Source organism: Nomascus leucogenys, chromosome 22a, assembly GCF_006542625.1.
Source record: "Nomascus leucogenys isolate Asia chromosome 22a, Asia_NLE_v1, whole genome shotgun sequence".
In the NCBI taxonomy this organism is placed as follows: domain Eukaryota; kingdom Metazoa; phylum Chordata; class Mammalia; order Primates; family Hylobatidae; genus Nomascus; species Nomascus leucogenys.
The window spans coordinates 119,011,173-119,025,623 of record NC_044402.1 but is presented as its reverse complement, the minus strand read 5'-3'; the positions used below and the strand labels follow the sequence as shown (position 1 = coordinate 119,025,623).

General features: G+C 51.7%; 1 protein-coding gene, 1 long non-coding RNA gene and 1 other non-coding gene across 4 annotated transcripts in view; 1 reads left to right on the top strand and 2 right to left on the bottom strand.

The window, feature by feature from the left end:
- PNKD (PNKD metallo-beta-lactamase domain containing) overlaps window positions 1-14,451 on the bottom strand; it is a 78,350-nt gene that overhangs the window by 5,127 nt on the left and 58,772 nt on the right. For both annotated transcript variants that reach the window (XM_030803032.1, XM_030803033.1), the window contains 4 exons: window positions 1,810-1,925; window positions 1,567-1,679; window positions 922-980; window positions 79-171 (listed from right to left, as the gene is read on the bottom strand). In XM_030803032.1, coding sequence (XP_030658892.1) covers window positions 79-171; window positions 922-980; window positions 1,567-1,679; window positions 1,810-1,925 — 381 coding nt within the window. The remainder of the gene's footprint in view (window positions 1-78; window positions 172-921; window positions 981-1,566; window positions 1,680-1,809; window positions 1,926-14,451) is intronic.
- The window catches only part of LOC115832370, a 29,675-nt gene that overhangs the window by 13,805 nt on the left and 1,419 nt on the right, over window positions 1-14,451 (top strand). Inside the window, exon 3 of the long non-coding RNA XR_004027857.1 lies at window positions 13,988-14,143. This is a non-coding gene — a long non-coding RNA (uncharacterized LOC115832370). The remainder of the gene's footprint in view (window positions 1-13,987; window positions 14,144-14,451) is intronic.
- Window positions 13,269-13,369, bottom strand: LOC115832719. The gene has a single exon (XR_004028228.1). It is a non-coding gene; the product is annotated as a small nucleolar RNA U13 (small nucleolar RNA).

Here is a 14,451-nt window from a genome sequence, read left to right as displayed (position 1 = left end):
TGAAACACTTCACTGAAGGCTGGGGGTGGGGGAAAGGGCCCATGGCAGGGCCGTCCCTTGGCTAGGTCAGGGACTTACTGGGTGAGGTAGGGGATGCCGTCCTGAGGGCTCCCGTACACCCGACAGTCCCGGTGCCGCCGGCTGAGGTCACGGTTCCCTCCACTGTGGTCCCTGCAGGATGGCAGAGACAGGCAGGGGGCTTCGAGGGGCAACTGTACCTAAGCCCCCCTCTTTACCACAGCATCTCCAGGCCTTTAAGTGCTGGGGCTGTGGCTTCTGGACTGAGCCAAGTTGTCCACACCTCTAGGCCTTTGTTCAAGCTGTTCCCTTGCCCAGAACATCGCCTCCAACAACTCAAGCTGGCCAATGCCAGCCAAGCTTCCTGGACTCTCAGCTCAGGTCATCATCTTTAGATTCTCCAAGTGGATCTGATCACACCATGCCTGGGCCTCCCATCCCTGTTCCCTGTGCCAACTGTTACCTAAATATTACATACTTCTTTTTTGAAGACAAGGTCTCACTATGTTGCCCAGGTTGGGCTTGAACTCCCAACCCTCTTGCCTCTGTTGTTATATACTTTGATACAGGGCTATCTCCCCTATTGGTCTTAGAATTTCCTTGATGGAAGAGTCATAACTTTTGTCCATGCCCAGTGTGCAGTAGGTATCTAATACATGACCATGAAATGAAAGAGAAATGACTGCCCTGCCCTCCTCTGGGGCTTCAGAAGCTCGATCAATGGAGTGGTGGGAGACTGTCCCCTTTCCTCCCTCCTTGCTGGTGTCCAGGTGACTTCACGAGGAAGGTGGGTGCCGGCCCGTACTGACTTCTTGACCTCTGGCCCCAGCCGTCCTCAGTGGGCCCAGTCCTGGCAAGCCCAGCCGGAACAAGGGTGGGCCAGGAAAGACGGGAGCCCCTTACCAGTGCTTGTGAGTACAGAGAATGGCGACCAAGGTGACCCCTTCCTTTTCAATGGAAGCCTGTGAGAGAGAGGAGGTTTGGAGACTGGGGAGCAGGATGCAAGTGACACTTGAAGCAGCAAGAGCCGGGAGTGTGGGTGCTGGTGGAGAGGAGAGGAGAGCATGGAGAGATGAAGCGGAGGAAGGGGATGGAGCTGGAGGAGAGAGATCCGGGAATGCGAAGCATGGGGCACATGGAGGCAGAGGGACACTTGTACATGGAGAGAGGCAGACACAGAGAAATAAGGAATGGGAGGGAAAGACAGAGAGACCCAGATACTGACAGACAGAGGTGACAGAAAGAAAGGGGGTCTGAAGGGGGCCAATGGCAGTGAAAGCCAGCCTGGAAACTCACTAGACCCAGAGTCCTGGGCCAACACTCCCAGCCCTCTGGCTCTGCATCCCCCACTCCTGCTCTCCCCTTCTGCCCAGCCATGCCCTGTACCCCCCTTCCCCAGGCTATGTGTGCGCATGTGCACGTGTGAACATGGAGCATATGGGACACATCCTACGGGCAGACGGACAAGGGTCAGCCCTCTCTAGCAAGGTGAAACTGCCAGTCCCCAAGGTGACTCCAGGCACCCCCTGCTCCCTGCCCTCCCCTCACCTGCACAGCCCGAGGGTCTGAAGGGTCCACAGCCACAGCCAGCTGGGCCTGGGTGTCGATGATGAGGTAGCTGTAGTTGTCCGAGAGGACAGGGATGGGAAGCACCTTCACTCCTGGGGACAGAGATGGGCTGTGGGCGGGGTAACAGGCAGGGAGCCCAGGGGCTAGGGTATGTGAAGGGGAGCAGGCGGGGAGGGTGGGGGCACAGAATGGGGGATGCTGGCCAGGGCAGTCAGAGCTCACCATTGAAGAGGCGGGGCTGGGTTTTCGAGTGGCCTTTAGGGTAGCGATTCCGAGCCCTGCGCAGCTGCTGTCGGTAGAAGAGGTACCCGAGCCAGGTGCGGGTGTACAGGCTGTACCTAGATGGTGAGTGGATGGCCTATGGTTAGCCTTTTCTCCCCAGCCCCCCTAGACTCCTTCGTGACGCCTGCAGGCCCCACATCTGCATTCCTTTGGTCATCCCGTGAGCCAATGCAATTCCACTCTCACTTATTATGTGCCTACTGTTTGCCCTGCTTAGCACTCAGGACAAGATGGAGAATGAGACGGACACGCCTAGAACTCACAATCTATCAGGGAGACGTGAACTGAGGAACGCACAGAAGAAAATTGGAGAGGCCGGGTGCGGTGGCTCACACCTGTAATCCCAGCACTTTGGGAGGCCGAGGCGGGTGGATCACCTGAGGTCAGGAGTTCAAGACCAGCCTGACTAACATGGCGAAACCCTGTCTCTACTAAAAATACAAAACATAATCGGGTGTGGTGGCACATGCTTGTAGTCCCAGCTACTCAGGAGGCTGAGGCAGGAGAATTGGGCATCGCACCACTGCACTCCAGCCCGGGCCAAAGAGTGAGACTCTGTCTAAAAAAAAGAGAGACTTGGAGAGTAAGGGGTTTAATCTAGCCCAGGGTCTAGCACCTCTGATGAAGTGGCGTTTGCAGGGAAGGAGTAGGAATTAGGAGGCTGAAATGAGGTAGGAAAAATATTTCAGAAAGAGCAGTGGTGGTCAAACTTTAGCATGCATCCTAATCATCTGAGGAAGGTTGGGTGCAATGGCTCACGCCTATAATCCCAGCACCTTGGGAGGGAAGGAGAGAGGATCACTTGAGCCCAAGAGTTCGAGACCAGCCTGGGCAACATTGTGCCCTATAGGGTCTCTACAAAAAAATTAAAAGAATAGCTGGGCATGGTGGCACACGCCTGTGGTCCCAGCTACTCAGGTGGCTGAGGCAGGAGGATTGCTTGAGCCTGGGAGGGCGAAGCTGCAGTAAGCCATCATTGCACCACTGCACTCCAGCCTGGGTGACAAAATAAGACCCTGTCTCAAAAAAAAAAAAAATCATCTGAGGCTGGGTGTGGTGTCTCACGCCTGTAATCTCAGCACTTTGGGAGGCTGAGGCGGGTGGATCACCTGAGGTCAGGAGTTGGAGACCAGCCTGACTAACATGGTGAAACCCTGTCTCTACTAAAAGTACAAAAATTAGCCGGGTGTGGTGGTGGGCACCTGTAATCCCAATTATCTTTTTTGTAGAGATGGTGTCTCAATTTGTTGTCTAGGCTGGTCTCGAACTCCTGGGCTCAACAAATCCTCCTGCCTTGGCCTCCCAAAATGTTGGGATTACAGGTGTGAGCCACCGTGTCCCACCTGAAATTTTTTTTTTTTTTTGAGACAAGAGTCTCGCTCTGTTGCCCAGAACTGGAGTGCAGTAGTGCAATCTCGGCTCACTGCAACCTCTGCCTCCCAGGTTCAAGCGATTCTCCTGCTTCAGCCTCCCGAGTAGCTGGGATTACAGGCTCACACCACCATGCCCGGCTAATTTTTGTTTTTTTAGTAGAGACAGCGCTTTGCCACATTGGCCAGGCTGGTCTCAAACTCCTGACCTCAGGTGATCCACCTGCCTTGGTCTTTCAAAGTGCTGGGATTACAGGTGTGAGCCACTGTGCCTGGCTGAGCCTGAAATTCTTTTTTTTGTTTGTTTGTTTTTGAGAGGGAGTCTCGCTCTGTCGTCAGGCAGGGTGCAGCGGTGCAATCTCAGCTCACTGCAACCTCTGCCTCCCAGGTTCAGGCGATTCTCCTGCCTCAGCCTCCCGAGTAGCTGGGACTACAGGTATGCACCACCACACCCAGCTAATTTTTGTATTTTTAGTAGAGACGGGGTTTCACCATGTTGGCCAGGATGGTCTCGATCTCTTGACCTCGTGATTCGCCCACCTTGGCCTCCCAAAGTGCTGGGATTACAGGGGTGAGCCACCGTGCCCAACCCTGAAATTCTTAATGATTTTATCTTTGACCTTGTGTCTTGTAAGTGGAGCCTGATAGGACAGTGGGACATGTAGGGAGCAAGAGACACACACAGTGAGTTTGCTCCGTTCCTCGCTTATCATACCTATACGGAGTCTGCAATGCCCAGGAGCACACAAATCTGGGGGACCCACAATGCATGGGAGTTCAACAAGACTCAAAGCGAGTACAAGGCGAGTGCACACCTATGACTGACCCAAGAGGCCAAGCTTTCAGTTCAAACTAGAACGTGCTTCAAGTGTACAAAGACAGAGGTGTTCTAAGAAACACGAATGACCAAGGAACTCTGCTGCATCCTTTCTTGCTTTTGTGTTATCCACCCGTTTAAGCTGCAAATAGTGATATAGAAAGGAAAGGGAAGATAGGGTAACCAATCCATCCTTTTCCTTTCCATCCTTCCTTATTAATTGGCAAGCCAACAGTGGTGGCAGAACGTGCACGTATTAAGAATTGAAGGCCGGGCACGGTGGCTCATGCCTGTAATCTCAGAACTTTGGGAGGCCAAGGCAGGTGGATCACATGGTCAGGAGTTCAAGACCAGCCTGGCCAAGATGGTGAAACCCCATCTCTACTAAAACTACAAAAATTAGCTGGGCATGGTGGCAGGCGCCTGTAATCCTAGCTACTCGGGAGGCTGAGGTTGCAGTAAGCCGAGATCTCACCACTGCACTCCAGCCTGGGCGACAGAGTGAGACTCCATCTCAAAAAAAAAAAAAAGAATTAAAGGCCGGGTGCAGTGGCACACACCTGTAATCCCAGCTCATTGGAAGGCGGAGGCTGGTAGATCACTTGAGGTCAGGAATTGGAGACCAGCCTGGCCAACATGGTGAAAACCCATCTCTACTAAAAATACAAAAATTAACAGGGTGTGGTGGTGGGCACCTGTAATCCCAGCTACTTGGGAGGCTGAGGCAGGAGAATCGCTTGAACCTGGGAGGCGGAGGTTGCGGTGAGCCAAGATCTTACCATTGCACTCCAGCCTGGGCAACAAGAGTGAACCTCTGTCTGAAAAAAAAAAAAAAAAAAAAAAAAAGAATTGAAGGGCAGGTGTGGTGACTCACTCCTGTAATCCCAGCACTTTGGGAGGTGGTGACGGGAGAAGTGCTTGAGCCCAGGAGTTTGAGACCAGACTGGGCAACATGGCGAGACCCTGTCTCTACTAAAAATGCAAAAATTAGCCAGGCATGGTGGCATGCACCAGTGGTCCCAGCTACTTGGGAGGCTGAGGTGGGAGGATCACTTGAGCCCAGGAGGTCAAGGCTGCAGTGAGCCATGTTTGCGCCACTGCACTCCAGTCTGAGTGACAGAGGAGACCCTGTCCTGGTAAGAACTAAATACACATCCATGTATAAGCCAAGAAATATTAATTATGTAGTTTCTGTGATGCTACAGGAGTTAAATGTTCTTGTATTTGTATTTAAAACAGGCATTGCACAATATTAAGCAAATGATAAAATTCCTGCTAATAATTTAAATGCTTCTTACTTAGAATGACATTAAATAGCAAATTAAAAACATCACAGGTCAAAATCGAGATTGTAGAAGAAAAAAGCTTCATATTTTAGTACTTTAAATGGCTATTTTTTCCAAACTTTTTTTTTTTTTTTGAGATGGAGTCTCACTCTGTCACCACGCTGGAGTGCAGTGGCACGATCTTGGCTCACTGTGCAACCTCTGCCTCCCGGGTTCAAGCGATTCTCTTGCCTCAGCCTCCCGAGTAGCTGGGATTACAGGCACCCACCACCACGCCCAGCTAATTTTTATACTTTTAGGAGAGATGGGGTTTTGCCATGTTGGCCAGGATGGTCTCAATCTCTTGACCTCATGATCCACCCGCCTTGGCCTCCCAAAGTGCTGGGATTACAGGCATGAGCCACCACACCTGGCTGACCCTAAGTCTCTACAAGGATTGACTGTGTATGTGGGAGCAGGTGCAGCCGCTCTTCAGACCCCTAAGGGGAGAGTTAGCTGATTTGTCTGCAAGCAGTTGAGTCAAAACCAAGCAGGTTTCCATGGCAATTTGTAGAAATGATTTAGGTAAAGTTTAATCACTGCACTGTCTGCTCTATGTACCCATGGGTTTATATTGATTGGCAATCTGTGCACATGGTTGAAGGGCTTTGCCAATCTTTGTCTTTATGTTCCTTTTTCGTAGGCCTTCTTTTTTTTGGTTTTATTTCTAAATTAGATTTGGCCAACTTACATTTTCATTTCTTTAACAATATTTACTGAATCCTTGCTATTGGCCAGACACTGAACACACACTGAGCAAGGCAAACTCACTGTCCTTGTGAAGGTTCTATTTAGTAGGACAGACAGGACAATTAACATTTTTTTTTTCCAGATGGAGTTTCACTCTTGTTGCCTGGGCTGGAGTGCAATGGCATGATCTTGGCTCACCGCAACCTCCGCCTCCCAGGTTCAAGCAATCCTCCTGCCTCAGCCTCCCAAGTAGCTGGGATTACAGGCATGCGACACCACACCCGGCTAATTTTGTATTTTTAGTAGAGATGGGGTTTCTCCATGTTGATCAGGCTAGTCTAGAGCTCCCGACCTCAGGTGATCTGCCTGCCTCAGTCTCCCAAAGTGCTGGGATTACTGGCGTGAACCACCGCGCCCAGCCCTTTTTCATTTATATTTATTTATTTATTTTTTTAAAGAGATGAGATCTTGCTCTGTCAGCCAGGCTGGAGTGTGGTGGCTCAGTCACAGTTCACTGAAGCCTGAAATGCTGGGGTTCAAGCGATTTTCCACTTCAGTGTCCTGAGTAGCTGGGACTACAGGCATGAGCAGACATGCCCAGCTAATTATTTTTATTATTTTTTTTTGAAGAGAAGATGTCTTGATTCGCTCCCAGGCTAATACTGAGAGTTTCTAACACACAAGAGCACACTGTAAGACCTGGAGACCCCAGTCAAATCACCCAAGTATGATGAGAAAGGATATTTGCATAATCTCAAAGTATCCCCTTCACAAAATAACCACTAATTATAAAGGCCATAGAAACCTGGCTGACTCCACCTTAAGCCAGTGATCAAAATTAATCTCACCAGTAACAATATATAGACATCATTTGCCTCTTGGTATGATGCACCGAGGAGGGCATAAGATAAATTCTGTGGTATTTGTGCCAAAAATGCAAATCTATGATTCTTTTTTAGGTCCTGCTCTGTCGCCCAGGTCAAGAGTGCGGTGATGTGATCCATAGCTCACTGCAGCCTTCATGTCCTGGGCTCAAGCAATCCTCCCACCTCAGCCTCCTGAGTAGTTGGGACTACAGGTGCGTGTCACCATGCCAGCTAGTTTTTTAAATTTTTAGTAGAGATGAGGTCTCACTATGTTGCCCAGGCGCTACTCTTCAAATGTATTGACAAGATGAAAGATAGACTGAGAAACTGTCCCAGCCTGGAGGAGACCAGGAGATAAATGCAACGTGGGATCCTGGACTGGATTCTAGATCAGAGAAAGGGCAACAGCGGGGAAAAATGGTGAATTTGAGCAAGCTCTGAGAGTACTTCATAGGATAGTATTGATGTTAATTTCTTGGTTTTGATGACTATACTGCGATTATGAAAGACGGTAGTATTCAGGGGAGAGAGGCATATGGGAATGCTATGTACTATTTTGACAAGTCTGAAATCATTTCAAAATGAAAAGTTGTGTTTGTTTGTTTTTAGACTGAGACTTGCTCTGTCACCCGGGCAGGAGTGCAGTGGCATGATCTCAGCTCACTGCAACCTCCATCTCTTGGGTTTAAGCGATTCTCCTGCCTCAGCCTCCCTAGAAGCTGCTATTACAGGTGCCCGCCACCATGCCCAGCTAATTTTTGTATTTTTAGTAGAGACAGGGTTTCACCATGTTGGCCAGGCTGGTCTGGAACTCCTGACTTCAGGTGATCCACCCGCCTTGGCCTCCCAAAGTGTTGGGATTATAGGTGTGAGCCACAGCGCCTGGCCCAAAATGAAAAGTTAAAAAATAAAATTAAATAAAATCACCCTTTCCTCTGACAGACACCACCTTGCACTGATGACTGAGTCCCATTCCTGTCTTCATTTCTCACTACATGGGCTTATGGAAAGAACAGAGCCTCTGGCAACAGAAAGATCTGGGCTCCCATCAGCCTGGCCCCTGTTGACTCTGTGACCTTGGACAAGTCATGAGTTTCACAGATGAGGTTCCTCATCTATAACATGGCAATGCTGTGACTTACCCCGAAAGACTGTGTGAAATTTAAGTGCCTAAAATAAGAAAACTAATGTAAAGCACTCAGCCGAGAGCCTGGCAGGTGGAAGATATTTAGCAACTGTTGTTTCCTTCCCAAATTCAGCCAGGAAGTCCTCCCAGCTGCTAGAGCAGGGTAATGCACATCTGGAAGGGGTGATAAGCTCCCCGCCTCCCCTTACTAAATGCTGACTACATGTGCCCAGGTTCTGTCCCTAAGAAAGGACAAGATCTGTGGGGGCAGGGACTGTGCACCAAGAAGCCGCAGTAAACAAGGCCCCCTCCCTGTCACTCGCTGTATCTGGCAAATACTGTGCATGATGGACACAGTGGAGACAGCAGAAACAAGGCAGAAGGGGCCCTGCTTTCAGGGAGCTTGTAATGTGGGGAAAGGGAGGGCCAACAGACATTAAACCAGAAACCAGATTAGTCAGCAAACTGCCAGTTAACTATGGCTGGGGGTGGAAAAGAGTAGCCGGAAGGGAAGAGGCCCTACTGTAGACAGGGTGCCCAGGGAAGGCCTCATCCCCAGAGGGTGACATTCATGCTGGAAACTGCAAGACCAACCCAGCAGCATGGACGGTTCTGGGTGATGTGGCACCAAGGCAGGAGGAGTGTGGAATTTTAGGAATTGCCAGGAGGCCTCGGAGTCTCTAGGCGCTGGAGGGACCAACAGTGCTGGAGAAGGGGTTGGTGAGGTGGGCAGGGGCCAGGCCATGCAGAGAGTTGAAAATGGCTGGTGGATGTTAGAACAGGGTGCACAGGATCAGACTCCCTTTCTGAGAGCTCACTGGGCTGCTGAGTGGAGAAAAGGGGCAGGAGGTACCGAGTCATCCAGGTGGGAGAGAGACAGTGGCCTGGATAGAGGGGGTGCTGAAGGTGGAGAGGGTGGGGTGGCAGAGGGATGGGAGATCTGTGCCTGGCTTGGATGTGGGCTAGGGACAGGTTGCAGTCCTTGCTGGCCTGAGGTCTTGATCTTTGGGCAAAGCAGTAGAAGGCAGGGCTGAGAGGAGGAAGGGAAGGGGAGAGCAGCCTGAGGACCTAGTGGCTCTCCCCAACCCTGTGCCGTGCCCTGCCCTGCCAAGGGCTTCCACAGGACTCTCTATGCCACTTAGCTCAGGCTCTTCCTCCATCTGCCTGCAGAGTTGGCGAGTGACAGTCCCCATGGTCAGCTCCCCATCCTGCTCCTTCTCTTTCTGGGAAAGGCCCCCTGTCCTCGCAGTTGCATTTAGCCCTCTCCCTGGCATATGCAACCAAAACAGGATCCCTCTCAATTTTGCCTTCTACTGCCCCCAACGCAGCCTCACCTGTGGGAACAGGACCTGGAAACTCATCTAGGGCCTTACAAGAGCCTCAGACCCCCAGCTCTCTACCTCCAACCCAAACTGCAAACCACTGGCAAAAAGAAGTTCCCAAAGCGCCGTGTTTTGCTGAGGCTTGCTCCTGTTCAAGCCTTCAGTGGCTCCTCACTGCTTATTAGCAAATGTCCAACTTCCAGTCAGGCCTTCTGGAAACTGAGACCACAGCAGGCGCTGCCTCCTCCCCTCCTGTACCGCCCAATGATAATCCCGTGCTCCCAAGAGTGAAAGGGCGGAAACCCCCTAAATGACTGCCACCAGCAAAATGTACAAATAAATCCCAACATACTCAGACCTTGGAAAACTGCACAGCAAGGGAAACACATGATCTAGAGCAACAGGTTTCAACATTCACAAAGCTCAAGCACGTATCGTTATGCTGAGACATACCACAGAGAAAACAATATGACTACATTCATTAAAAATACAAAAGCATGGCTGGGCGCGGTGGCTCATGCCTGTAATCCCAGTGCTTTGGGAGGCTGAGGAGGGTGTATCACCTGAGGTCAGGAGTTGGAGACCAGCCTGACCAATACGGTGAAACCCCGTCTCTACTAAAAATACAAAAATTGGCCGGGCACGGTGGCTCATGCTTGTAATCCCAGCACTTTGGGAGGCCGAGGCAGGCGTATCACGAGGTCAGGAGATCGAGACCACGGTGAAACCCCGTCTCTACTAAAAAATACAAAAAATTAGCCGGGCGTGGTGGCGGGCGCCTGTAGTCCCAGCTACTCGGAGAGGCTGAGGCAGGAGAATGGCGTGAACCCAGGAGGCGGAGCTTGCAGTGAGCCGAGAGTGCGCCACTGCACTCCAGCCTGGACGACAGAGCGAGACTCAGTCTCAAAAAAAAAAAAAATACAAAAATTAGCCGGGCATGGTGGTGCATGCCTGTAATTCCAGCTACTTGGGAGGCTGAGGCAGGAGAACTGCTTGAACCCGGCAGGCAGAGGTTGCAGTGAGCCAAGATCGTGCCACTGCACTCCAGCCTGGGTGACAGAGCGAGACTCCCTCTAAAATAAAAAAAAAAATAAATAAAAATAAAAAGCATGCAAAACAATCCTGTATATATTTTATTTTATTTTTTGAGACAGAGCTTCACTCTTGTTGCCCAGGCTGGAGTGCAATGGCACGATCTCAGCTCACTGCAACCGCCGCCTCCCGGGTTCAAGCGATTCTCCTGCCTCAGCCTCCCAAAGTAGCTGGGGTTACAGGTGCCCACCACCACACCCAGCTAATTTTTTTTGTATTTTTAGTAGAGACGGGTTTCACTATGTTGGCCAGGCTGGTCTTGAATTCCTGACCTCAGGTGATCCACCCGCCTCGGCCTCCCAAAGTGCTGGGATTACAGGCATCAGCCACCATGCCCGGCTGGAACCTGTGCCCTTCTGTCTCCAATCCCCAACCCACCTTCCCAGGATGTCACTGCTCCATGTTATGGCCCCTGGTTTCTTAAGCCATTACCAGAGATATGGCTTCTTCTGTTGCTGGAGGCAAGAAGCAGGAACTCACTCCCCTAACCTCAGTTTCCCTTTCTGTCAAATTGAGTGCTCCCTTGCAGCCTGGGCCAGTAAGTTCATGTGACTCACAAGAAAATACTGATGCCCTAGGCCCAGATGTGGGTTCATGCTGTCTCCATGGGCTTCCCAGGCACAGTCAGCAAGCTGGGATCTAGGACAGTGCTTCTCTAAGATGGGCCTTGGCCCACCTATATTAGAATGATCTGAGGTGCTGGTTAAACAAGAAGATTCTGACCTTCTTCTACCCCTCCCTCTTCCTAGATTTTGATTCAGCAGTTCTGGGGACAGGAACTACCCATCATCACCTCACCAAAAAGAAAATAAAGTTTCCTAATTGGTCCTCTGGGACTCAGGTGGGAGGCAGAAAAACCATTCTGCAAGATGGGGAGCAGCCGGCCTGGGCAAGTGGCAGCTGCCCCAAGGGACCCTCCCTGTGGGGTTACAGCTGCAGACAGTGCCAGCACCTCCAGTGTAGGGTCAAAGTGCACCTTCCACTCCTTGCCTCAGTGAGCCAGCAGTTGGTGTCTCTGGTATCTGAATGTGAGCCTCCAGCCCCAAGGGAGGCAATGTGGGACAGCTGGGGACAGTGAGCCACTGCCCCCCCAGACGCCTCTCCCTCTGGCACACAGTGGAAAACACACAATGAAGCTCTTCTTCTCTCCTCCGTGGGGCCATTTCACCATCCTGGGCAGCCCTGAGAGAAGCCTGAAGGTTTTCAAGCCTCTGTCCCAGCTGGGCCCAGGGCTGGCCTCAGGCCAGGGGGAGTAGGAGGGAGGGTGGAGGGCAGGGGAGCAGCATAACAGGGGCTCTGCCTCCCACAGAATGATCTGGAAAGCCCCTATTGCCAGGGTCACCTGCCTTGACTCCTCCCTTCCTCCTGCACTCCCTAAATGGCCCCCTGATCCCACAGGGCCCCAGACTCTACTGACCCAACAGGCAAGCTCAGGCTGGTGGGGCCTCTGGTCGGGGACTGTTCTGGCTTCTCCCTTCGTGTCCTCAGGACCCAGACTGCCCAGGCTCTGCATCTTACCAACGACAGGGCACTCCTAATGAAATGGAATTGAAAGTGCTTGTCTGAGAGCTGAGGGACCTGGAGGGCCACCAGGACACAGGGTTCTATGGGACCCGAGGTCTGCCCAGAGGCCCCTCAGGAACGCAGAGAGCAGCTCCATGTTTTGTGCATTCTTAAAACTGAGGAAACTGAAGAAGATAACAAGACAGCTAAAAAGCCCTTGAGGGTAAGCGTTTCCCGAAGTTGCCAGCATGCCTGGGGGCGTGGGGACTTCCTCATGCGCAGGAGAGGGACAGGGCTGCTCCGTGGTCAAAACAGGAGATCCCCGGGTCAGGGTCTGCCATCACCCTGCCCATCCCTGGACGGGTTCTTCCCCAGACTTCACAGCCCTCTCCAGAGGACACCCATCTGTCACTGACGGAAGGGGAGGGGCTGCTGGGGGCTCTTGGCTAGGACTAGAAGCACAGTAAGAGCTGGTGGCCTCTCCATGGTGTCTCTGCCCTGGCTGGGAGGCCTTGGCTAGTTCTGTCTCCATGGGTGTAATCCCAGGCCACCTGCCTGCCAAGGGCTCTGGGCTTTGTTTAGTTTTGGTTTGTTTCTTGTGGCTTTCCCCTTCTCTTCTCGCTCATCCCAATCCCAGGCCTTCCTGATTCAATCCTGCTCCCTGAGCTAGGCCTGAGGGTCCCAGAGGGCCACCAAGGACACAGGGTTCTAGTGGAGGCGGGGTCTGCTCCAAAGCCTCTTAGTTTTTGCTTGATTGTTTTGACACAGAGTCTTGCTCTGTCGTCCAGGCTGGAGTGCAGTGGCATGATCTCCACTCACTGCAACCTCTGCTTCCCAGGCTGAAGCGATTCTCCTGCCTTAGCCTCCTGAGTAGCTGGGATTACAGATGTGTGTGACCATGCCGTTAATTTTTGTATCTTTTAGTAGAGATGGGATTTCGCCATGTTGACCAGGCTGGTCTCAAACTCTTGGCCTCAAGAGATCCGCCTGCCTTGGCCTCCCAAAGTGCTGGGATTACAGGCGTGAGTCACTGCGCCTGGCCCCAAGGCCCTTTAGGAACACAGAGAGCAGCCAGAAGTCCGATCCGTGAACACCTAACTCCAGTACAAGCAAGAATGCGCACGGGAAGCTCGAAGAGGGAAGACAGTGCCGGGGGCGGTCTGGAGACAGAGGTTCATTTGACTGAGGAGGCCGGGCAGGCTTCATGGAGAAAAGGGCACCTGAGCCAAGCTTTTCATTCATTTATTCATGCATGCATGCATTCATTCAGAAACTTTTTTTTCTTTCACATCAGATGGATACCGTGCTGACATCATCACAAGGTTTGAGGGAGGTGCATCTTACCTATGCGTGTGAAAACCCAATCATACTTAGGAATTACAAAAGGATCATTCAGAGGCATTTAGTAAGGGCCACCTAGGTGCCAGGCACTGTTCTGGAATCTGGGATACAGTCTTGAACAAAGTTTCTCCCCCTGTGTAGCCATATTCTGGTTGGGGGAGAAAAACAATCAATATTTAGTGTGTCCCATGGTGATGTGAACTAGGGGGAACATAAAGCCAGAGAGGGGACAGGGTGCAGGGGTGGGGGTGGTGCTATTTTTATGCAGGGTGGTCAGGGCAGGGCTCTCAAATAAGGCAAAATTTGAGCAGAGACCTGAAGGAAGTGAGGCAGCAAGCCATGTGGAGCCACAGAAAGGCCTGAAGGTAGGGTTGTCTTGGTGTATTTGAGGCCTGGGATTACAACAGGCAGAAACAGAATTAGCCCAGACCTCTCAGCTAGGACTGAAGCACCGTGGAGAGGCCACCAGCTGTGGCTGAGGCAGAGGAACAGGCTGAAGGGTGTTAAAAGATGCGGTGGGGATGGGCAGGTCACAGAGGGCCCTGAAGCCACTCTTCGAATGGACTTGGACTTCATGAGAGAGGTGGGAACTCGCTGGAGGAGTTTGAGCAGAGAAGTAATCCATTCCTGACTTAAATAACAGTTTCTTTTTTTTCTTTTTTTGAGATGGAGTTTCACTCTTATCACCCAGGCTGGAGTGCAATAGCGCAATCTTGGCTCACTGCAACCTCTGCCTCCTGGGTTCAAGCGATTCTCCTGGCTGGCCCAGAGTGGTGGCAGTGGAGGCAGGGAGAAGTGTTCACATTCTGGGTACCTTTGAAGGTGAGCTCTGAAGATGCAACAGAATTTGACAGTAGAGATGTAGGGTGGAAGGAAGGCAGGACAGGTCAGACAGAAGTGCAGGAACAGCTCAGGCCTGGGGGAGATGAAACTGGGCAGGTCTGTAGGGGGTGTGGGACGGCTGTAAAGGCCTGGGCGAGGGGCGTGGCTCCATTCTGTCGGCAATGTGGCTTGCAGAAGGGGACGCTTGCTCAGAGCCATACTTTGAAGACCAATCAGGCAGCAGGGGGAAGCTGTGTCAGCAGGGAGAGCAGAGAGCAGCAGGGAGGCATGAGGCTGCTGTGGGTGCT